Source organism: Sceloporus undulatus, chromosome 1, assembly GCF_019175285.1.
Source record: "Sceloporus undulatus isolate JIND9_A2432 ecotype Alabama chromosome 1, SceUnd_v1.1, whole genome shotgun sequence".
NCBI lineage: Eukaryota > Metazoa > Chordata > Lepidosauria > Squamata > Phrynosomatidae > Sceloporus > Sceloporus undulatus.
Window position 1 is genome coordinate 109648734 of NC_056522.1, and position 25230 is coordinate 109673963.

General features: G+C 37.7%; 1 protein-coding gene across 4 annotated transcripts in view; it reads left to right on the plus strand.

Annotated features, from left to right (window-relative positions):
• CDK19 (cyclin dependent kinase 19) overlaps window positions 1-25230 on the plus strand; it is a 132832-nt gene that overhangs the window by 88983 nt on the left and 18619 nt on the right. For all 4 annotated transcript variants that reach the window (XM_042446696.1, XM_042446694.1, XM_042446695.1 and 1 more), the window contains 4 exons: window positions 4921-4978; window positions 9299-9430; window positions 23423-23566; window positions 24410-24479. In XM_042446696.1, the coding sequence (XP_042302630.1) occupies window positions 4921-4978; window positions 9299-9430; window positions 23423-23566; window positions 24410-24479 (404 nt within the window). The remainder of the gene's footprint in view (window positions 1-4920; window positions 4979-9298; window positions 9431-23422; window positions 23567-24409; window positions 24480-25230) is intronic.

A 25230-nucleotide genomic window follows, 5' to 3' on the forward strand; every position in this document is an offset into this window, starting at 1 on the left:
GTTTGGTTTCTGATTCATGTCAAATGGTTTTATACTTCAAGAACATGATATAAGGGTCCCAGCACTTCCTTCTCCTTTAGTCCTCTCCCTGAAATGCATTCAGTGCCTTATATCTTCTAGCCTGAGGAAAGAAAACCTGATCACTTTCATGTTTACTACTCTAAGGGATTTGTTTTAAGTTACAACATATACATTTTTTTGCATCAGCAGATGGTTCCAGTTAATTATTGTTGACCTTGTTCATTTTACATTTACACCTTTACAGCACAATTGGGCTGCATAGTTCACTCTTAGCAGGGATCTGTTTGTTCAATTTTTATTGCTGATAATTTAAACATGAGATTCTAAATCTAACCTTTTTGTTTCTATAGCAACTAAAGATGTGCTAATCCAGGACTGTCATTTTCTTTAACAGCTGGCATATTCTGTTCATAGTAATTTCAGTTTTAAAAAGAGTCCTCCCCAACCTGGCAAAATCCATGCATATTGCACTACAATTTCAATCATAACCAGCTAGCATGGCTTTGTGATGAGAGTTGTAATCATAGAACCATAGACTTCGAAGAGACCTCAGAGGCTGTCAAATTAATCCACAGGGTCTGGAGGGCACTCTGTGTGTGTGTGTGTGTGTGTGTGCGCATGCATCCCTTTAAGTCACCTGTTGATTTCTGGTGACCCCATGAATTTTATAGGCTTTTCTTAGGCAATACTCAGGTGGTTTTGACAGTTCCTTCCTCTGAAATATAGTCTACAGCACCTGGTCTTTGTTTGCAGGCTCCCATGCAAGTGCTAACCATGGCTGATCCTGCTTAGCTTCCAAGATTAGATGGGATCTGGTACCTTTAGGGTACTTAAACCTCTGGAGGGCACTAGGTTAATAACAATGTTTGAACTGAAGTTGTTATTGTACACCTTATTTTGTCTTAGGTACAGAATGTTTGTTGTTTGTTCCAGCAAGTGACATCAACATCATTTCTAATTTCAGCTGTACTCATTTTGTCTGCACATGCCTTTTAGCCTCTTGTTTCCAATGGACATAGTGTTTGTGATTTATTTATTTATTAAATTTATAACTCTATTGCCTTGTAAAACTGGCAGTCAAGACAGCTATGCAAGTTAAAAGCCAAATATTGATTTTTAAAAATGTAATGTAAAAACACAATTAAAAACTTAATTAAAAAAAATGGTCAGCACCCACCAATGAATCCCTTCCCAACAGGAGCCAACTAACTTCTGAAAAAAACATAAATAAAAATGTATATTCCTGCTGATAGAAGGACAGCAGAGAAAAGCCAACAAAGACAACTGCAATTTTGGGGAGTTTGCCAATGCAATGTGCTTGATGCCTACAAGATACAAGTAAATGGAATCTGTGATTATCCTAGTGCAGGTCCACAAGCCCTTAATTGCTGGTTTGCAGAGAAATTCCACGAAAAAGAGAAACAGTTGTAGCCAATGGGCACAAAATCATAGTCCTTGGTATATTCAGAAAAAACCTGCCAGCCTCCTACATCAGATAGGACAAGAAACACTGCTCTAGCCCAAATAACAGTTGCAGCCAGCGAAGTAAACTCGGAAGACATGAACTATTTAGCAATTGTAATGAAAAAAGTGCCAGTTGGGTCATCTTTCTTGTATCCCTTTGCTCTCTGTCCTGCCTGCTTTGCCCTCTTGGCCTGAAGTACTAAATGGATTTCAAAGAGACCTCAGTATGAATAAGTCTGGAGATAGACATAAATGAACTACTGTGGACACTTCTGATGGCAAGTTAATACTCAACATCTCTCTAGGGTGCATGCTTAAACATACAGCATCTTGTTGTTTTTACGTTGTTTTGTGTTATAGTGCTTGCTCTTGTGTTATGGCAATCCTAAAGTGAATCTATCACAGGGTTTGCTTGGTAAGATTTGTCAGAATGATTTTTCCTTTGAATTCGTCTGAGGCTGAGAGAGTGTGATTTGCCCAAGGTCATCCAGTGGGTTTCTGTGGGAGAGTGTGAACTTGAACCCTGGTCTCTAGTCATAGTCAAGCGCTAAAACCACTGTACCATAGGTGTTTTTTCTTGTTTTGGATGAAGTTTGGTGTTTTACTGCATAGCTTTTATGCATAATTTGTAGGTTATTTTCCTCTCAGCATACAGCTTGTATAAGTGTGTGTGTGTGTGAATATTTACATATATTTTCAATAAGGAAAGAGGGCTAGGCTTTCATAATAGCTTCTTATAAGCTGTTATTTTACCAAAGTGCCAGTTCATAGTGACATATCTGTGATAAGTAAGCAAAACAAATACTTGCTTAGACCCAAATACATAAACTACAGATTGAGTATCTCTGATCTGAAAATCCAAAATCTGAAATAGTCCAAAATCCAAAACTTTTTTCATCAGTGGCTGAAACAGTGACATCTTTGCTTTTGAATACAGTAGTTCCATGTATACACACTACAAAATTATTTAAACATTGTATAAAATTACCTTCAGGTTATGTGTATAAGGTGTATATGAAACATAAATGAATTTTGTGTTTAGACTTTGGTTTCCCTCCCCCGTGTGTGTGTGTGTGTGTATGCAAATATTAAAAAAAAATCTGAAACACTTCTGGTCACAGGCATTTCAAATAAGGGATACTCAGCCAATATAAGGAATAGTGTTTTCACCATTCCATGAATAAATGAATAAGAATAAAGCAGCCCTTGGCTTTTTGGCAAATGATATCCTGTAAAATAATTGATTATTGATAATAACAATGATTGATAATAATGAGTTCTGGAATTCCCTGCCTTTGTTTTCAACACACACACACACACACACACACCACATTAAGATAGCTTTTGGGAGTATTTCATGAACAAAAGAGCATTTTTTAATCTTAGTCTGTGGGAAATGGGAAAATGAACATTTAATCTAGTCTAATGCAGAGCAGAGAAGATGGTATACCCTGGAGCTACAATGACTACAAGGAAAGGAGGAAGTCAAGTAAATCCATAGACACCATCCACCCAAGTTTTTATAAGATGCAGCAAGACATTAAAGAAGACTAGCAAATTATAGCAAGCTGGTGCTGTTCTAGCCAAAATGGAGATTGGCATACAGCCCTTTCCTCTGACCCAAAGCTGACTCCATCAAAACTGGAGAATTTACACCCTCCTCTGATCTGGAGACACCAAAAATCTGAAGACTCAGGGCCAGGTCCTAAGATCTAATAGCACTAAATACATGTCCTGGGTATATAATTTTTATTTATTAGTTGTTGGGTTTTTTTTGTATACTGTACCAAAATTTAAAGAAACTGGAAAAATTGTGGAGTTACTTGGAGTTTAAGCCTTTGTGCATACGTTAAAAAATTAAAGCCTTAATCCAGTCACTAGTTCAACTAGAATAGATAATTTGAATTCTCACTGTATCTATGCAGGTTGTGACTGGTAATTAGATTTAGGCCTAAGCTTTTTAGTTTTGTTGTATTTTAAGTTGTGATTCAATTGAAATTCCAAGGACAGTATTAAAAATAAATCCATTTGCTTGCTGCCTTTCTGTCATACAAAACATATGTAAACACACAAAATGAATCACTAATCAAATATTCAGACCATTTTTTCAGATTTTTCTTAATATTCTTAATATTTTGAAAGGAAACTGTGTATATTTTTGTTTCTACAAAAGTACCATTGGTTCCATTGATGATGCACACTTCAGGTTTTACCTTTGCCTCCATTCCAGAGTACTTTCTGTAAGGAAATTATATTCTTTTAAGTAGAATACTAAATATCCCAGTTGTCTGTCTCGATTTATCAAGTAATCTGTTCTTCCTGTCAGGGGAACCATGAAAATTGCCTAAGCAAAACAGATTGCCCCTATTTTGCATGGGTCAGAGTAAAAGTTCCACTGTGTGTGTGTGTGTGTGTGTCTGAAAGATACAGAGACGGAAGGAAAGAGAGATTTCAGTGACAGGTCACTGAAATTTTGATACTTGATTCATACTTCAAAACAATATTCATAGCAGATCTATAAGTTTATCTGGATGTGCCATGAATGGATAAATGAACATGTTGAGCAGGGGTGATGAAAGTGCAGTCTCTGGGCTCTATGCAGAACTCCCAAGTCCCTGAACCCCAGCCCAGTTTAATTTTTTAGACTGTTCGTTGCATATTTTTGGAGCCCAGACAGTCCACACCTGAAGAAAACTGCTTGCTAATATGGTGGCTTCATGTCTAAACACTAACCCTCCCAACACCTTTTAGAACAGAAAATTGGCCCTAAATAGTGCCCAGGGGGAGGTAGTGAGGATCAAAACTGGCCCCTGGCTTGCACAGTTGCCCACCTGTGCTATAGTGAAAGTGGAAAATAGCACTAAATGTAGCCAAAGTTTCAAGAGACTTTTATCAAAACAGTCAAAAGTGTATTCATTGGGGGTATGTGCAGAAGAGAATATCTAACATTGCTAAAATCCATCAACATTATTGACACACTAAACTAGCAAGGAATGCTATTTCAGTCTAATAGTAGTTACTGTCACTCTCAAAATGTCTTCCATATTGGGTACGGGGAGGTCTTAAGCAGGGCTTCTAGAGGCAAATTGAGCACAGTAGGTGCCTGCTGGAGCATTCCCCCTGAGGAGAAAACATCCAGAGGTAGAGATGGAGCAGCAATTGTGGCCAGAAAGAATGGGGAGAGCTACAGGCATCATGAAGAACATCAAATGAGAAACAAAAATCGGGATCCTCAGTCAACGAGTATAAAGATGTTGTCTTGACTTTAGAAAACCGTGGAAGTATATTATTTGAAATATATTATTTAGAAGTACAAAAGTGGTTATGATCTAAGATCTCTGGTTATGATCTCTATAAACTTTTAATATAAACAGGAGACTTATTCTAATACTGCACCACGTGTTTGTGAGTTAAATATTTTTCCTTATTTTTCAGAAACCAGCAAATATTCTGGTAATGGGAGAAGGTCCTGAAAGAGGGAGAGTAAAAATAGGTAAGCATTTTGACATATGTGTTTGGAAAAGTAGCTGTAATAAATACTGTAGTAAGAGAAATAAAGTCCAATGGTGGATCAAATTCCCTGTGGTGGATCAAATTATTCCTTAGCCCCCAGCATACTAACCTACCTCATTCAGCAGGTTCTCCCAACCCTTGGGACAGCTTTGGGGGGGGCCAAATGGAGCAGACTAGGTAGATTTCTCTTCCTCCCCCTTTTTTATGGATCCAACCCCAGGTGTAAACTATTTAAAGACCAAAAACTGCTTAGATGCTTATGACGTTAATATATACATCCCTAACATTGTTGCAAAATGGTACAAGCCTGAGGGCAGGGAACTGTCCAATTAAAAAGATTGTATGTACAGCGCTGTGTAAATTTACAGCGCTTTATAAATAAAGGTTAATAATAATAATACAACTACAACATAGGGAAAAGGAAATGTCTCATGTTTCAGGAAATTAGCATCAACTTGGATCCTGTTACAGTACTTATTTCACTGTTCCAGAATGGGGTGTTATTAAAATATTGTTGCATTGTGTCAATGTAACTTTACACCTACAATGCAGCTTGGAACACTAGTAGACATATTTAGATTTAAGTGTAAGAAGGGCAGATGTACATACAGATATACCTCACCTAATGAAGTAGATGCCTTCCTGGACATTACAGAAAGCTTGTTACCAGAGGTGGAAATAGCATGGAAAGATCAGGGATTGGTTCTTACATCACCAAAAAAAGAAGAGCAGTTCAGCATATTTCAGCAAACTTTTTAATATACGTATAAAATGAAACAAGCAAGGCAGCTAAGTCTTACAGAAGTAAAGAAAAACATTTTGAACCTTTTAGAGACTACTTGCCTCCAGAGATGACATTTTCTTTCACTAGCCTCCATTATGGTAATCATTTCTATTTTGGTGGTCATGTTTATAGAGCAGGCATAAAAAAGAGCTTCACTATCAAGGCTCTGTTAACAGAAGTACACCTGTATTATGGCCATTATATGTCACACATAAGAAACAGATGAGATAAACAGATGGGTGGTTACAGCCTGCAGAATTTTGATATTGACACCGGATACTTCCAGAAATGTGTGATGGTAATTCTACAAAATGTCAAAAGGAAGAAATTGTTTAGAGAGGCCATGAAATGCAGATCAGGTCTAAAAAAAGTAAGTGGCAACTGACATTTCTCATAAAAATAATGGTACATAATACTGTAAAGACTTGTGCAACTTTCCAGGTTTTGTTTCTGGGCTGGGACCGTTAAAGGAACTAATAAATCAAATCAGATACATTTCTGGCCTCTTTCATGCCACACAGTTATAGCACTTTGATGCCATTTTAACTTTCATGGTTGCATCCTGCACAATCCTGGCATTCATAGTTTGAAGAGTCATTTTAGTTCTCTGGAAAGGAATTTGAAATATCTCACAAAACTACCAATTTCAGGATTTCACAGGATGGAGCCATGGCAGTTAAGGTGATATCAAAGTGGCCGAGTCTGTTGAATTCTGGGCATCTTGTATCCTTTTTGTGGCTGTCTATTTTTATGTGCTTCTGCAAACATCAGTATAAAAGATTGGCACCCCTCAAAAACTTTTACTAATGTTGTGTGGCTTCAAGTCACATCCTACTTATGGCAACTCTGAGGCAAACCTATCACAGGGTTTTCTTAGCAAGATTTGCTCCGAAGGCATTAGCCTCTGAGACTGAGAGAGTGTGACTTGCCCCAGGTAACCCAGTGCCCGTGGTCGAGCAGGAATTCTTAGGTCTTAAGACCTTAGTCACCGTAAGTCAGAAATGGCTTGAAGGCCTAACAACAAGAAGTTAAATTTAATTAATTGCAAGAATACACACAAAAATAGATGTTCTTGTAATAACGTAAAGTATAGGTTATTTTTAAGTTAACAGTTTGTTGCCAGTCACAGCTGAAATGTAATTACAATACAGTAAAATATAGTAGTCATGATATAATTGATATTAAGCATTATAAACCTCATTTATTTCAATGAGAGATTTAAGCAAATCTTTATATCTGTACAGTTATATCTGTACATTATGACCTCAAAGTACTCAAGCAAATTATTAATGAGCAGGCTGAAGCAAAGCAAAATATAAAAGCAGGCAGGATAAAAACAAGAAGTTTAACACAAAAGTATGACCATAAAATTATTAATTAACCTAATGCTAACATGTCATAGATACAGATAACAATAAAATACAAATGTACTTGTCAGGTACTAAACACAGAGTTGTACTTTGCAATGAACAAAGACCAGTATCTTTCTCATTTTGATAGTATTTTTATATTATTTTAATGTCATACTTTATCCTTATCTTTTAAATAATGTCATCTAGAGTTGGTGTGGCAAGGAAACACTTTTTCCTGTTTTACACCAATCTGGACCATAGCACAAAATTTATTGTTGTTTAGTGCTTTTGGTGTATGGATAGTAAGATAAAGAATACAGAAGCTTTTTTACTATGGTTCAATTAGCAAGTGCTTAAATTTACTATTCAGTAGTAGCAACTTATCAAAAACGGGGGAAAAGTCTAATTGCCATCATTTCCAAGCCTGCCATATTCATGAAGTCAAGGGTAATGGGTGCATAGGTAATAAATATATTTATACAAATCAGCCAACATGTTACAAAAGATTTTGAAGGCTTACATGTTTTCTAGAAGACTGTGCGATAATCCATATTAATTTCGGGTGATTGGTTGTATTAGTCTGAAACAAAAATGACTAAGAGCCCTCTGGTAACAGTGGGAGTATGCCACACCTAAATCTGATTTTGATTTGATTGATTTGGCATTTAGCCCTAATTGTATCCTGCATGTATTTGCTCATGGGATTTTTATCTTGCCCTTCCACTCCAACAAGAAGTGTTCAAGGCAGAAAATTGTAATCGTTTGCATCTTCTTGTTTTATTTATGTCTGTTCATACCTGCTGTTTCTCATACTACCTCATGCTTCTTGTATTGATATTGCTAGCCTTCAAAATTCTTGAGCTGCTCTAAATCTTTAAAATAGAGTTCTTATAAGTATTAGTAATATGACTATCCATAACCACTACAGATGATCTTATTGGTGTCTTTTAGTTGTATTACCTTCTTTAAGGAACTCAGCACTATTTTAGTTTAATGCCAGGTGAAAATACTATTTGCCCAGATATTCTGATGCTGAGTCTATATTATGCTGAGTCTTAAAAACCTACATGTTCTAGCTGTACTGTTGATATTGCTGTGATTATTTGCTATATTAGCTTTTATCAGTTTAAGTACATTTATCTTTAATGATAAAGAATTACATATATGTTGTGGTATTAATATCAAATGGATTTTTGTATAATTTCTACTGTTAAGGCACATTTGGTATAATAAAAGATTAAAGGTAATGGTTTCCTCTTTGACAAGGTTGCCAAGTTGTGTCCAATTGTAGGGGGCAGTGCACATCTCCATTACTAAGCCAAAGAGCCAGTGTTGTCAAAGACAATTCAATTATCATGTGGCCAGCATGACTACACAGAATGCTGTTACCTTCCCACTAAAGTGGTACCACTTTTACATGCTTGTGAACTGCTAGGTTGGCAAAACCTGGGAGTAGTGTCAGGAGCTCACTCCATCACATGGTGCTTGGGTCTCAGACTACTAACCTGCTGACCTTGCGATCACTAGAGTCAGTGTCTTAACTGCTGAGTCACTGCGTCCCCATATTTGCCATAATAAAGCTTTTCAAAATATGCCAGATGATGGCACTAATCTATCTGATCGATACTCAGATTGTAAGAGTGTCACATGATACATAGATTAGCTCTGTTTATGTTTTTCTGTCTGTTCTTTGCTCACACATTTCAACTGGTGCACAAGGAATCTTCTGTAGCACTTTGGCAGAGCCTGAATTAACAATCTGCTGTGAGCCTGTTCCAACTGAAGATACCAAGAAATAGGAGCTGGCAGCAGGAAAGGCCTGAAGTCATTAGATGCAGTTGAGAAACCAAGGAATAGTCAGGATGCATTCTGGGTGGTAATGCATTCTGCGTCACTAGCAATATTTACAATGTGAATACTTGCATCCACGCACTGTCCTCTTAGGGATGGCTTTCAGGGTCTCAGCCAAAATGCACAGGAGTTTAAGGAAGGGCCTGTAAAGAGGTTATAGGATAAAGCATAAGGTTATTTGCAATGGTCTGTGGCAAACCCTTGAGCCCACTGAAATAAGTGGAGCAAGAAATATAGAGAATAATGATCATGTGCTATATTTTAGTTTGGATACATTTGCATTTGGTGTAATAAAATATTGTTTATATTTCAGCTGATATGGGTTTTGCAAGGTTATTCAATTCTCCACTTAAGCCTCTAGCAGATCTGGATCCAGTTGTGGTAACATTTTGGTACAGAGCCCCAGAACTGTTACTTGGTGCAAGGCACTACACAAAGGCCATTGGTAAGTTGGGCTTTCTAAATATTTTTTATTTATTTTTATTTTATTATATTTTTGGCTATGGGAAGTCAGTGTTCTGTGCTTGACGTCATCTCTGTCATAAGGAAATTCCATAACTAAAGGGATAAGTACACATTAATTCTCATTAAGTCATTCATTGTGCTTTGTGCTGATCATTTGAAATTGTAAGATTATAACAGATGCTCAGCCTTCGAAGGTCTTGTGCTTCTATAATTTTACACTCAAATGCTGTTATCAAAAAATGTAAAAGTCCAAGTCCAAGAAAAAGAAAAGAAAAAGAAAACATGCTTCAGAAGGTTGGAATTGTTTCCCAACACAGTTCAACAGGTGCAAAAAATTTTTAACTGTAGGGGACTACAAGTCTGGATGGTGAAAAAAGCCTTTTTCAAATTTCATAAAGATCAGTGAGATTGGTAATTGTGTAGTAAACATATTCAATTCTGATTTTTTTTCCCTTGAGAAATACAAACTTAGAGATGCTTTTTAAAAAAAAAATAACAGAATGAACCAGAAGTGACTTTCACTTACCGTATATACTTGACTATAAGTCGAGAAATTTGTGCACAAAACTTGACCCAAAAAACACAAGGTAGACTTATTGACGGGTCAACAGGGGACAGCCAAGCTGAGGAGGAAAAAGAAAGGTGGAATTTTGCCCTCAACCCTCCCCTTCAGCTCAGCTGTCCACCATGGAGACAGCCGAGCTGAGGAGGAAGAGAAAGGGTGGAATTTTGCCCTTCAAACTTCCCCTTCAGCCTGGCTGTCTACCATGGGAACAGCTGAGTTGAGGAGGAGGAAGAAGGGTGGAATTTCACCCTTCCCCTTTAGCCCGGCTGTCTTCCATGGGGACAGCTGAGCTGAGGAGGAGGAAGAAAGGTGGAATGTCACCCCTCAAACCTGCCCTTCAGTGCGACTGTCTTCCATGGGAACAGCCAAGCTGAGGAGGAGGAAAAAGGGTGGTATTTTGCCCCTCAAATCTCCTCTTCAGCCTGGCTGTCTTCCATAGGTACAGCCAAGCTGAGGAGGAGGAAGAAGGGTGGAATTTCTCCTCTCAAGCCTCCCTCTTCATGGGGACAGTTGAGCTGAGGAGAAGGTAAAAGGGCATGCATGCACATGTCAAACATCTTTTGCAGCCCATCTGTCTTCTAAGCTCTACGCTCGACTTATGCATGGGTCATGGCAAAGTACATATTTTTGGCCCCAAAACCTGACGTCAACTTATATATTAGGTAGACTTCTACTCGAATATTTATGCTACTTCTTGTACTTAAACTTCTTCTGGGCCTAAAATGGCTCAGTGGGGCCTAAAAACATGGCAAAAACGTCCCCATTCCCCTGAGAGGGCATTTAGGAGCAATTTTTTATTTTATTTTATTTTATTGCAGTAGGAAGTGTGGACTTCCAAGGTCTCCTGTGGGGCCTAATGCCTTCCACATTTGCCCCCCCCCTTGATCCACTATCTTTCTTTTTTTTATGTGTGGCATCAAGAGCTATGCACAGTATTTCAACTGTAGTCAAATCATAGATTTATAATGGTACTGTGGTATTGATCATTTGGTTTTTTTTAGTCCTTTACTAGTGCTTTCTAATGTGAAATTTCACAATTACACACTGGGTTGACAGATCTACCATGCCCCCAGGATCTCTTTCCTGGTCAGTCACTGCCTACTCAGACCTCATGAATGGGATGAATATTTTTATAGGTAATTAGATTTCCCAAAGCATACCAGTTGGTTGTTTTTTATTGAATCTAGATTTTGCTGTATGCCAGCTTCTTCATGTTACAATGTAACTGACATTTAGGCGAATATTAAAATGATAACCTGGCAAACTCATTATTGTTCAGTGCTCCATTGTTGTTATTTTCTAGCAATATGGGGGAACCAAAATTAATTTTTGTATAAAACAGCAAAATGTAAATTGAATCAGTATGCAGTTACGCTTTTTGAAAGCTTGTTAGGTTAAATGCTATCATGTAGTGTGCCCAGTCTGCCTTTGATTTGGCAAAGAAGCCCTGCTTTTTATTGTATGTATTGTTTTTAAATTTGGGAAGATAACTTCAGAATTAAGAGTGACTTCTAGATAAGTTTGTTCTCTTACTATTTTATTATGAAACTCATTGAGCAATGGTTAGTAATTGATGGCTTGTGAGTGTGATTAACTGAATGTATAGAACATTGCCAATTCTGCACATACCCTTGGCTTCATACACATTCTTTGCTGTACACATGCTCTCCATGTGAAATGACCTTTGTTAAAAATATTTCCTTTGCCCCATTGTAATACTAAGCACAATAAGTGGGTTCTTTTGCTTGGGTGCTGATAGACTTGCTATTGTATACCAGTCTTTTTTCTTTCAAATGTAATGTCATGTTAAAACCCTATGAAATTCATAGAATCACATAAGTAAAAAAGGTGTGCTTGAAGATGTGCACGTGCACACACGCACATTTGAACAGAAAGAAGGACTGTATTGGGGTTTAAATTGTAAGATTGGGCACAGGAAACTGTTCTGTTTTCTTTTACTTGTAAAGTGCACCATGTACAAGTATGGCATGATGATGATAGTGTTCTCCACGATTTATATTTATGTGATGAGAATCAAAGATATAATTGCAAATGTGCAGTATTTGGAAGATTCCTCAGGTGCTATTTGCAGTACTTGAGTATTAGTATACCTATAACCACATTCACAATGCATGTAGTTGTGTATGATAAACAAAAACTAAAAAGGCATTCTCTAAAATAAAATAAAAATGCAGGAAGGCCCTGGATGGCAACTGTTATTCTGAGCTAAGAGTGTTCCTTGTGTGTATGAGAGAGTCAGAGAAGGTGTGGTAAAAGGTGCCTTATGAGAAGCCATAATGAGATATGACTGGACAGATACCTATGCTGGGGATAGTCACATGAAGATTCCTGTCAAGGAGGATGAAATCTGGAGCCATAATAACTATAATGTTTATTTGCCTCCTGAGTCCAGGCTTGCCCTTTATGGACAAAATAATTAATGAGTTAATCATATACCAGAGAATCATCTTTGTAGCTATACAGTGCTTATTACTTGCACATTCTTTCTAAAGTATGGTGTAACTCTCAAGTTACAGCGTGAAATCTTTTCGTAAAAAGACAACACAACTTAGGTTATTTAGTAATAATAAGTCAATTAGTGAACTATTTTCTTCTTTTGAAGTTCACCATGAATGGAGAGGTGAATATCTAATGTATACTTTAAAATGCAAGACTGGCTGTAACTGTTTATGGTATTCTCTTCTTTTCCTTATTTATTTAAAAATGAATATATATCAACATTCAGGAGAACTTTCAGTCAGTGTAGGTTACAAAACAAAGTAAGGATAAATAAAATTCAAAGTATTTAACACTTCTCATGATAAAAGATGGGGGAAAACATTTAAAAGTTTGAGTGAATAAAAAGTGAGTTTGTCTGCCCCCCCCCCGATCAAAATAACTAGAAGGGTAGCATGGAAAGCAATGAGTTCCAAGAGAATGAGCAAGGTCATGCTTTCTGATCCTTCTCCAAATATAGTAGAGTGACTAAGGACATTTCTTTAACCAAATGCGGCCTGAAACCATTTTGTAATGTGTCCTAAGAGCACAGAGCTTTGTACGGTCCCACACAACACTTGAGCACCTTGCTCAAAGTACTTGCTCTGAAACTCCTCAATATGTTTGCAACAACAATATGTAAATTAAAAAGCCTCAGTATGATTTTATAAAGATTATATAATTTAAGATAAGCTGTGTTTAGAATTCAAACTGTAAAGTGTCTCCATTACCTCATACCCACTGAATTTTTTTAAATAAAACATCTCATTTGCATAGTTTAGTCACAGTCTTCTTTTTCTCAATTAAAATCTCTCAAATAATCTTTCCTCATAAAATAGTAATTTGGATCCCTACTCATTTGATCTGCAGTTATCTGCACAGTTCCTGACTTGGAGCAGCCAGAACTGTACAAAATACACACTTCAGTATAAAAACACTAATCATAGAATCATAGAGTTGGAAGATACCACAAGGGCCATCCAGTCCAACCCCTTGCCATGCAGGAAATCTCAATCAAAGCATCCCTGACAGATGGCCATCCAGCCTCTGCTTTAAGACCTCCAAGGAGGGAGACTCCACTACCCTCCGAGGGAGTGTGTTCCACTGTTGAACAGCCCTTACTGTCAGGAGGTTCCTGTAGCTTGCATCCATTGCTCTGGGTCCTAGTCTCTGGAGCAGCAGAAAACAAGCTAGCTCCCTCCTCAGTATGACATCCCTTCAAGTATTTAAACAGGGCTATCATATCACCTCTTAACCTTCTCTTCTCCAGGCTAAACATCCCTAGCTCCCTAAGTCATTCCTCATGGGAATGGTTTCCCGACCCTTCACCATTTGTTACCTTCCTTTGGACACGCTCCATTTTCTCAACATCATTTTTAAACTGTGGTGCCCAGAATTGGACACAATATTCCAGGTGGGGCCTGACCAGAGCAGAATAGAGTGGCACTATTACTTCCCTTGATCAAGACACTATACTTCTATTGATGCAGCCTAAAATCACATTGGCCTTGTTAGCTGCCGCATCACACTGTTGACTCATGTTCAATTTGTGGTCTACTTGGACTCCCAGATCCCTTTCACATGTAGTCTCGTTCATCCAGGTGTCACCCATCCTATATCTGTGCATTTCATTGTTTTGCCCTAAGTGCAGTACCTTACATTTACTGGCAGTTTTATTTTTGATCCCTTTCCTAATGTTTCCTAACATGGAATTCTCCTTTTTCATGCCTGCCATATACTAGATTGACATTTTCATTAAGTTTTCATTATGGCCCCCATATTTTCTCTTTAATTAGTCAACTCTAGTTTGGACCTCAGCAATATATATGTGAAGTGAAATTTTTTGCCTTGTTACACTTATATACACTGAACTGCATTTATCATTTTGTAGAATGACCTTCACAATTCCTTTTGTGTTTTTTATCTACCCTGAATAATTTGATGTTGTCAGAACATATAGCCACCTCACTTATCACTTCTGCTTCCAGATTATTTGTGAACCAGTTAGAAAGAAATGGTTCCAATAGAGAACATTGGGAGACATCCCTGTTTACCTTTCCCCACTGTGAGAAGTAGCCATTCATTTCCATTCTGTACTCTCTGACCTTAAACCAGTCATCTAGCCACAAAAAGACATGTCAACTTGTTTTATGACGGCAAAGTTTACTGAGAAGTGTTTGGTGAGTGACTTTATCAAAAAGCTCTGTCAAATTCCAAGTAGATAATGTCTGCCACATCACTCCTATCCACATTCCTCTTGACACTTTCAAAACTTTAAATGGCTAGCTAAATAGGACTTAACCTTTATTCTTTGCCAGCAATAGCTGGGAGATGTGTGTGTGTGTGTGTGTGTGTGTATCAGGGTGGGGTAGTGCAGGCTGCATGTGGAAAATGAAGCTATTTTGTGACCCTTCGGGCCCCCACATTTAAAAATAATAATACATTTTTCCCCATTGTGCCCCAAGCATTTCCCAAAAAATGTGAGGGGAAAAAAATTCCATTTTTTTTGCCTCCATGGGCCATTTTAAACATATAAGTGGCCTTTTCACCAACAGTAAGTAATCCAGAAGTTGATTTCTAGTTCACTTCCTTTTGAGGGGGAAAATAGCTCTTTTGGTCTTAAAATGAAACAGAGAGAGCAAAAAACACAGAGAAATGTCCTCCATGGGCATTTGAGCAATTTTTAAAAATAAATAAATAAATAGGGAAATATGTTCCTATAAGGTCCTATGAGGAGCTAATGCAGCCCCCTAATCCCCAAATTGTCACTGATTGTCTTATAGGCTTGATGATTTTTCATCACCATTTTATTCAGAACAGCTATTAAACTAACTGGCCTGTCTTTCTTTTCAATCCTTTTTTTAAAACAAAACAAAATAATTGAAGTTACATTCCTTCCCCAGTTCTGAGGCCAAAATTCAGGCTATATTCCAAGCATTTTGAAGATGTTTGACACTCCTTGACAGCAGTCTCTAATTACAGTGGACCCTTGTTATATGCTGGGGTTTGGCTCCAAGATCCCCTGTGTATAACAAAATCCGTGTATGCTCAAGTCTCATTAAATATAATGACATAGCAAAATGGAAAATCAAGGTAAATTTATACTTTTTTGGAACATTTTCAAACCGTGGATGCTTGAATCCGTGTATAAAAAATCTGTGTATAAGAAGGGCTGACTGTAGTTCATCCAGTTGCAGCATCTCAAATCACAAAGGGACTTTTAGCGTAAATGGTTTCCAGATCTTCCTCCCTACAATAAGGGGTATAGAAAGATGGGTGTGCAACCAGTTTACAGGTTTATTCAAAACAAGGAAATATAGAAGAAACCAGGTGAGGCAGTCACCTTTACTTTACATTCAGCTCTTCAAGGCTTTGAGTTGCAGGTTCTCTGGAGGTAATTTGCCATTTCAGGTTGTATCTATTATCATTCATCTTGCTGCTGTTCTTGTGAGCATGATCAGTCAAGATGTATTTCCAGCAAACTGAATTTCTGTTCCATCAGTCCAGCTGCCATAACCTTGGTGATTTAGTCCTGGTTGTGCAGTCCCTAGCTCAAGGCCCTGCCTATTCACTTTCCTGTTATTTAGTGTCTTACTTTTACTCAGTTTTTTCCTTCTCTAACACTCCCTTCTCTGCTCCTCCCCTTCTTTCATATGCTATGTATACCAAATCCACCCACTATCACTATCAGCTTGTAATCCTTTCCTAGTTTCTTCTCTGGCCTATTTCCCCTGATGGGCTTCTCTCTCCATCTTGCTCTGCCTCTGAACTGCACTTTCAGCTCATGGCTCCATCTCATCATTTAAAAAATAAAAAATAAATGTCACCTGCTGAAGGCAAATGTGTCCTTCATGACAGCTTTCTCCTTACATGAAAGATGAATTGAATAGCACTGTGGTCATCGTTACCAAATAGAGTTCATTAATGCAACTCACTGAGAATTAACTCCAGAACATCCTCCGCCATGGTTGGTTCCATGATCATTTGTTCCAAGGCACAGTCATTTTGGATACCTGTATCTAGAGACATTGTCTTTTTTGTGGTCCAAGTATACATTATTATATTATTAATTATATTTATTTGTATCCCATTCTTTTCCTAGAACTGGGACTCAGAGTTCAACAGTATTTATTTATAGAATAATATAATGAAAAACATAGAAAAGAGGTACATTAAAATAATTAAATTATTACAATATTAATATAGATAACTATTAAAATAATAATATACATTTAAAAGAGAAAATGGTTTAAAACACTTTAAAATGAAACAACATCCCAAGCTGGTCCTTTACAAACATTCCATTTTAAAAGCCTGTCTAAACAGGTAGTTCTTAGCCTGCTGGCAGAAGGCCAACAAAAAGGGAGCCATTCTAGTCTCCCTGGGAAGCGAGTTCCACAGTCTAGGAGCAGCCACTGAGAAGGCCCTCTCCAATGCCATGCCCCCCAACTGTGCTTGTGATGATGGTGGGACACAGAGAAGGGCCTTTCCAGAGGATCTGAGAGTCCAGGCCACTTCATACAGGGAGATACGGTCTACCAAATAGCCTGGACCTGAGCCATATAGGGCTTCATAGGTCATAACCAGCACTGTGAATACACACACATACATGCATTCCTCAGTTCTGAGAGTAAATTAGATTGTCAACTACTATATTTTCTCTTTTGAAAATATTGTTAATGTCTCTCTCCATCCCAAGGTCACCCTGAGCATTTTAGTCATGTAATAATAATATATACTACAATATATTGCTTTTTGGACTTGATCTTCCCACCATAGATTTCTGCTTCTGCTAAGTTTTCTAGTTTATTGGGCATCATTGAAGTCCTGTCTTTCTTCCTCTATAATTTTTACTCATTTATATTCTATTGATTTTTTTTCTGCTATGCCATGTTCCTTTTCAAACTGCACAATTACTAGAGCACCCCACTTATTCAACAAGTTAGAGACTTAGAGCACTGTCAAAAAGTGCAAATCATTGAAATGTGGAATCCAAGCTTTTATTAGCTTGCAAATGCATTTTGTCCACTATAAACAGCATAAATAATGTACTATCTTACCATTTAGACATTCTCTCTCAGATCTTGCACCACATATAACTCCTATATGTGAAGAGCCACTGCAACTGGGAAGCAGAGCAGTCTTGGCTCCCTCCTTCTGCTGTCCCAAACTGAGTGAGCCGGTGTCTGCATGCCTCAAGCTGGACAGGGTTTGCTGGGATGCTTTGGCTTTACACTGCTTCCCCATCACAGCAGCAGTCCCATCAAAGCTCCATCAACCTGATATAGAGCTCTGGATAGTTTTTCATGGAATCAAAGATAAATGGGGTCACAAGGGCTTAAGTACCCCTTGCCATTGAAGAAGACTCAAAACTAAAGGACTTATGATAGATAGTCATCAAAACACTGTTTAAAGACTTCCAAAGAACCAATGCTTCTGAAAAGGGTTGAAAGAGCAGATTGTTGAAAAGCAGACCATCAAAAAACGGGGGAAGCCTGTCTAGCACAATTCCTGTGGAATCCTGGAATTTGCAGTTGAGGGAGGGATATTTAGAATTGTCAGCCAGAGAGGTCTAGTGCCTCACCAGACTGAAGCCACAGAATTCTATAAGGTGTAATCATTGCAGCTAAAGTAGAGTCATAGTGCTATAACTGTGTAGTGTGAAAGTGCCCCAATAATTATTTCATGCAAACTTCTTGCTCAAAGGTTTCTAGCATTAGCTGGATGGATGGATGAGTAGATAGAGGAATGAATATCTTCATTTATTTTAAAATTTTATTTTAATTTTATCTAGAATATAAGTTCTACTTGGGTAGGTGTATGTGTGTATCCATTTGCCAATTGTGATTGTCAACTTCTCCCTTGTTTGGATTGCCTAGGATTTCTGGATGCTTACTACCAATGGATAATTTTAAAAAAAAAATTAGACACTATTCTCCAAGGATTTAAATGCTGTTGTGTGACCATGTTGAAATTCAGTGCCAGCATTTATTTATTTATTTATCTATCTGTTACATTCAGTTCATCTTATTTTATACAAGTCCCAAATCATTCCATAAACCTTGTTTCCTAACATTGCTGTCTGCCCTCCAACTTTGAGACTTCTCAGCTCTGCCTATTAGTTCTTCTTTTATATAGAATGGGTAGCATTTCTGGCAATGTGACCTTGGAAGTCCTGAATTTCTAGATCCTATTTAGCATTCTAAATTCTGATTCTAGGAAACATAATTGTGTTTCTTGTCCCCACTGGTGCTGATGTGGAATATGAGTGTTGATGTCTTTCCTGCACACTCTGCCAGCTTATCTAGATGACTTGTGATACTCTCAGCCTTCTCAGCAGTCAGATGCCCATGTAGTCAGCAGTCCTGTCATAATTTCATATTTCTGTATTTACAGTGATTAATCACTCATTGCTGAATCTCTTACTGTCTCGTTTTGTTGATGGCCAATTCACTACCAAGGTAATGGTTCCCTTCTAGTGGTAGTGCCTTCATAATGGTGTTCCTTTTCCAAGATTTTCTATCTGTAAAAGCTGGGGACACAGCATCCTACAAGTAGGATGCCTCTGTCACATTTCTAATAGTCTTATCTACTTACCTTTCTGAGTATTTCTCAGCAGTTAGCTTTTGTGGTCTTGGCGTGGGGGACTATGTACCCTAAAAGTTAGGAACTCATTGTACCAAGGACACAGCCACAACTTCTGCCCCATATGCAACAGCCATATGCATGTCAATCACACTGCTGGTGGCTTTTTAGATTCACAAGGCTTGTTTACTTGACCAATTAAGATTGAAAGGGAAGGGTCACAATTCTGTCCTCATTGCATTGTTAATAACCTTTCAGAAATTTTGTACATAATTTGCCTCTCTGACTGTACCATGTTTAACTTAATAATAAATGAAATGCGGTCAGCTCTCCATAACAACAGACTAGCTATCTGTGGTTTGGAGTGTCCATAGCTAGCCCCACTCCATTTAGGTCAATGGCTGTGCATGCATGCAGCCATGCTGATGCAGATACTCACACGTCACTGTCTATAGATTTAAATAGACTTGAAGTGTGTGTGTGTGTGTGTGTGTGTGTGTGTGTGTAGGAACAAAACCCCTGCCAATATGGAGGGCCAACTGTAGTTGTAGTTTTCCTTGTTTTATATAATGTTCCTTTTAGTGAAAAGGTCCCATCCATATTCATTGTGGAGAATTGTATAACAGACATACAGAATCATTATGGTTATTTATATACAGCCAATAGAGGGATCTTGCACTTGTGTACATACAGTGTAAATAGAACTTGACAGTGCTTAACTCTGAACTGATTAATTCTTAGTCATATAAATATAAAGCCATGATACAGGCAAGAGTGACCAGTAATCCAGTTTTATGTTATTTTATAAATATGAGTATTTCAGTGTTGCAGAGTATTGTACACTTGATAATGCCTCTTAGGGAATAATGCTCCTTTGAAATTATCTGGGCATGTGAGAGATTCCAGAATACAGGTATACCTCAGTTAATAAAGTAGATGTGTTCCTGGGCAATACTTCTTCAACAGAAAATTTGGTACCAGAGGCAGAAACAACATGGAAAGAATAGGTATAGGATCTTACAACCGCCCCGCCCCCTAAAAAAGTTTTAACATGTTTCAGTAAACTTTTTATCCAAAACTATTAACATGTGTGTGTGAAATGAAGCAATCATGTCAGGTCAGATGAACTTTGCATAAGTAAACTTATTTTGAATCTTCGTGAGACCAGTTGAAAGCTTCTTCCAAAATGCATTCAGGAATAATTTTTCTCTTTCCCTATGATTTCATTTTTGGTGTGGAACTTCTAGATCTCCGCTTTTTAACATGCTGGGGGCATTTTAATAGGCAAACATATCCTCTATGTTTTGCTTTTCAAGCATGCTCAGTAAGTTATTCTGGAGGCAGCTGCTGTTTACCTTGCCTGTTGCAGGAAGACATACAGAGCTACAGCATAATTTCAATTTTCCCCAGATTAAACTATATTGCATTGTTTACTGCAGACACATTGCTGCAACCCAATACTGAAAAGCCTATGTTTCTCCCAATGCCAGTGCTGCCAAGAAAACATCCAGCAAGAGCCAGAATAAAAGGAAAAGGGGAGTCTGGTTGGGTATAAAAAGACTTTATAAAAAGGAGCTTTTTGCTAGAGGTTTTGTTAAGAGAGGTATGCCTGTGCTTCAAATGAGAATCAATTTCAGTACCTGTTTCAAAAACAGATCTTTGTTCCTATATTGTGTGTTTGTATCCATGCTCATGATGTTAGAAATGCTTCAAAACAGTTAATAAGTGCTCTGAAAATGCCAAAGAGCTGAAAGTGTTGGTTGAGAACTGCCATGGAGTATCTCTCAAATTGACATGGCAACTACGGCTGATCCTAGGCAATGTATGCCCATAGAGTTCTTTGTTAAGCGTAATTGTTAAGCTTAAACAAACAAACCTGTTTCTAAGTCTATACTAGTAATGGCTCTGAGTTATGAGTAGCTGGAATGTTTAATTTAGAGGATTTTGTTTAAAATTAAGGCTGAATTTAAAGCTTGTGTATAAGAACATTTGGTTTGAAATTTATGAGAGGGAGAATAAAAAGAAGGCTGAACACCTAGGTTTGCTTGCTGTAGCTCCTTTGGGCACCTGCTGACTGGCAGCTGCCCTCTTCCTCATTTGCTCTCTAGGACCACACAGTGATGCTCTTTGCAAGCAGAAAGGTGGGATACATTAAATAAATAAATAAATAAATAAATAATGTTGCTATACTCTTGAGGTTTCTGTGGAGTTTAAAATGGCAGGGTCCATTGAATTATGGTGAGGTTAAGAGGACAGAGAGAAAATGTCTCCCTCTCTTGAATACTAGATTCCAGTGAAACTGAAAATACCTTAGGTTGAGGAGGGAAAAATGAAAATGCTTAATGATACAACACTAAAATGCTAGCCACTGACAAACTGTTCATTCCTTTCCCTGTTTACTCAGAAAAGAACCCCTTTGTTCCACAAGGCTTGTTCACTGAAAAGTCTGATTAGAATTGCAGTACGAGTCAGCTTTAAAAGTGGGATGAAACAGTTTCATGTAAGGTAGGGACTACAAACTGCCATGGGGAATGAGAGCTAAATGTTCTCTCCATGTTCTAATGCAGTATCGGTATAAATGATAGTTGCAGTGGAATAATGAGGAAAATTCCTGGACTAGACAGTGACAGTGGCCTCCTATTCTGTACTTCTGCTGCCCTTTCAGGTTACTGTCTAGGTCACATGGCAGACATATGTTGTTTGATCTTCTCCCTCCTGCCCTCCTTCCTTTCACTTCCTGTCACAACCCACTAACCTAAAGGCCCTGTTCTTATATAATATAAAGTGTGGCTTCTGCATGTGACTGTCATGATTCAGAAACCCTTTGGGTCCAAGTAATTCCTTTTTGACTTTACCATCATATGCATCCTTCCCGGTTTCTCCCCCTTTTCCCTAACAGCCTATTTTAGGAAGTCATTGTGAGTGTGATCTGCTGCTGGCAATCATAACTCTGTGAAGAAGTTTGATAGGCTGCCTGAAGTTATCAGAAAGTAGTTTGTTTGTAATGATTTGGGTCCAAAACACTGCAGAAATAATCAAATTCAAGATCACTTTAACTGCTCTGGCTCAGTGCTAGGGAATCCTGGGAACTTTAGTTTATGTGCCACCAGAGCTCTCTGGCAGAGGAGGCTAAATGTCTCAAAAACTACAGTTCCCAGAATTCCCTAGCATTGAGACAGGGCAGTTAAAACAATTTCAAACTGGATTATTTCTGCAGTGTGTTTTGGACCTAGGCCCCTGCAACATCAGGGTTTGAATCACCACTTGCCCATGAAAACCCACTGGCTGACGAGTCACATTCTCTCAGTCTCAGTGGCAAACTCCTTCTGAACAAATCTTGCTAAGAAAATCCTATAGTAGAACCTAGTCTTAAGGTCACCATAAATCAGAAATGACTTGAAGGCACACAACAACATTGTTATACTGTAGTTGTTGCTGTTATGTGCCTTCAAGTTGTTTTCTACTTATGATGACACTACAACATTTTAAATAGAATTCCTGCTCCTTTCTCCTTTTTCAGAGGGAGATACCTCATGTACTACTACTGTAGATATACATAGTTATGTTTGTTTATTTTGTTCAAATTGGATTATGTCCTTCAGTATGTGAGCCTTAAATTCATTTTTACAGTAACACCTCCTTTTTTAAAATAATAATAATAATAATAATAATCCTTGTCTTGTTGAACTGGAAGACTAATTTTGATTTAGGAAGTCCAAAAATAGGAAATATTCCTTCAGTTTCAGTTTCTTTGTTAAACATCTTTATAACCTGACTGAGAAGTAACTTTTGTCCTGAAGAGTGCTACTACATGTAAGTCATGTAAATCAACAGTAAATTGTTTCTAGTTAAAGTGTAATGTAACCGAATCTCACGCTATTAAAATGACTATATGTGTAAATATGTATTTACTGAAAGACTCAAAAATAGTATTTGGCTGTGTAGGTCCTGCCAGTAATGTTGAACAGAGCATTTTTTGTGCTTTTCTCCATTGTTTCTGTGAATGTTTTATTTTCCTTCTCAGCAAGAGATATCAGGTAATAAAGGGTTTTATTTTTCTCTCTCTGAGTTTTACTTTATTGTATTTAATGTACTGTCAACAGTGTTTGGGGATGTTCTACTTTTAATCAATTTGATAAAACATCTAACTGCAAAATAGTGCCTTCAAGTAAAATTTATAAGCCACTTTGTTTTTCTAGTATAACAACACTATCCCATTTTAAAAATATTCTCTGTATTTTAATGTATCGTTTTATGATGAACATTAAATGATTTTACTGGTGAAAAAATGAAGACATTTAAATTTTCTCTTATCATCTTTCCTAGATATATGGGCCATTGGCTGTATATTTGCTGAATTATTGACTTCAGAACCAATCTTTCACTGTCGTCAAGAAGACATTAAAACAAGCAATCCTTTTCATCATGATCAACTTGATCGCATATTCAGTGTAATGGGATTTCCTGCAGGTAATCTAATGCCACTAGAGAAGATACCATATATACTTGTGTACAAGTCGACCTCATACATAAGTTGAGGGAAGGTTTCAGGGTCAAAATCCTGGATTTTGATATGACTCATAGATAAGTCGAGGGTAAAACTTTGGGGGCTATAAGAAAGGATGGAAAGCGAGAAATACCACTTCATCCCTCCTTCTCCTTCTCTGGACCTCTCCCAATCGATTCCCAGGTGCTGGAGGAGAAGTTTAACATCCGATTGAGAAAGGAAGAAAGTGGATTTAAATGGAGAGTTGTTTCCATAGGAAGCAAGGTCTTGGAAAATGGACTGGAGACAAAAGCAAGTGGTTTTAAATGGAGAGGTTTTTTCCCCCCATAGGAAGCAAAGACTTGCAAAAGAGAGCAGAGAAAGAAGCAAGTGGATTTAAATGGGGAGGTTTTTCCATAGGAAGCCAAGTCTTGCAAAACAGAGCAGAGAAAGAAGCAAGTGGATTTAAATGGGGAATTTTTCCATTAGGAAGCAAAGGCTTGCAAACGGACTGGAGGGGGAAGGAATTGGTGTTCAGTGGAGTTTGGGGCATCAGGCTTGCTTGCTTTAGGACCTTTGTAAGCACTACTGATGTATTGACCCTTATATAAGTTACACAAAATTTTAGGGTCAATTTTGGGGCATAAATTTCTCAACTTATAGTTGAGTATATATGGTACATTATTTATCTTTCTGCAAAATCCTTGATTTAGATTTTCTCAATTAGTTACTTACATGCATGTAAGACTGAAAGCAGGTATTATATTTTATATACAATATCTCTTCCCATATTTTTAAAACTTGCCGATCACTTTTTTTCTACAAAGATAAAGACTGGGAAGACATTAGGAAGATGCCAGAATATCCTACACTTCAAAAAGACTTTAGGAGAACAACGTAAGTAATTTATATCTAGAAGTAATGGTAATTATATTTCAAAAACATAGTCACTGGGATCAGCTTTTTGGTGGCTTCATTCAGGATTAATGGTACGAGAAACTACCATGGCAAATTTTGGGTATGCACTTTCTTCCTCATTTCCCTCTTTCCTCACCTAAGGATGGAAATGTGAAGATTTTGATTGTGATGTGTAACAAACAGCTCTTTTCTGTTTTGCTTGGATGTTGATTGTACAAAGACAGTTCCAAAATCAGGATTAAGATATGAAAAAAGAAAGGAGTCCATTGCAACTTGCATCTGTCACTTTCAGATGTCTTCTCTTCACATGCAGAAGAAGGGAGAATGTACATGTCTGAGGTTCACTGCAGGAAGTCTTTTTAGTGCTAAACCATGGCTTGGCCTTATGTTTGAATGTAGCCATTGTCTCATTTCTTCCTCAGATTTTAAAATACAAAGACCTCTCATGTTCAGGTTTGATTGCTGTAATGTATTGTATTTTTTGCTGCCCTTGAAAAATCTCTGGATGATTCATCTGGTTTAGAATATGATGTTATTGTGTGCCTTCAAGTCGTTTTCAGCTGGTGAACCTGTCATGTAGGTTTTTTGGCAAGATTTGTTTAGGGGGGTTGCCTTTGTCTCTCTCTGAGGCTGAGAAAGTGTGACTTGTGAAAGGTCACCCAGTGGGTTTCTATGGCTGAGTGGGGATTTGAACCTTGTTCTTCAGAGTTGTAAACTAGTGCTCAAACCA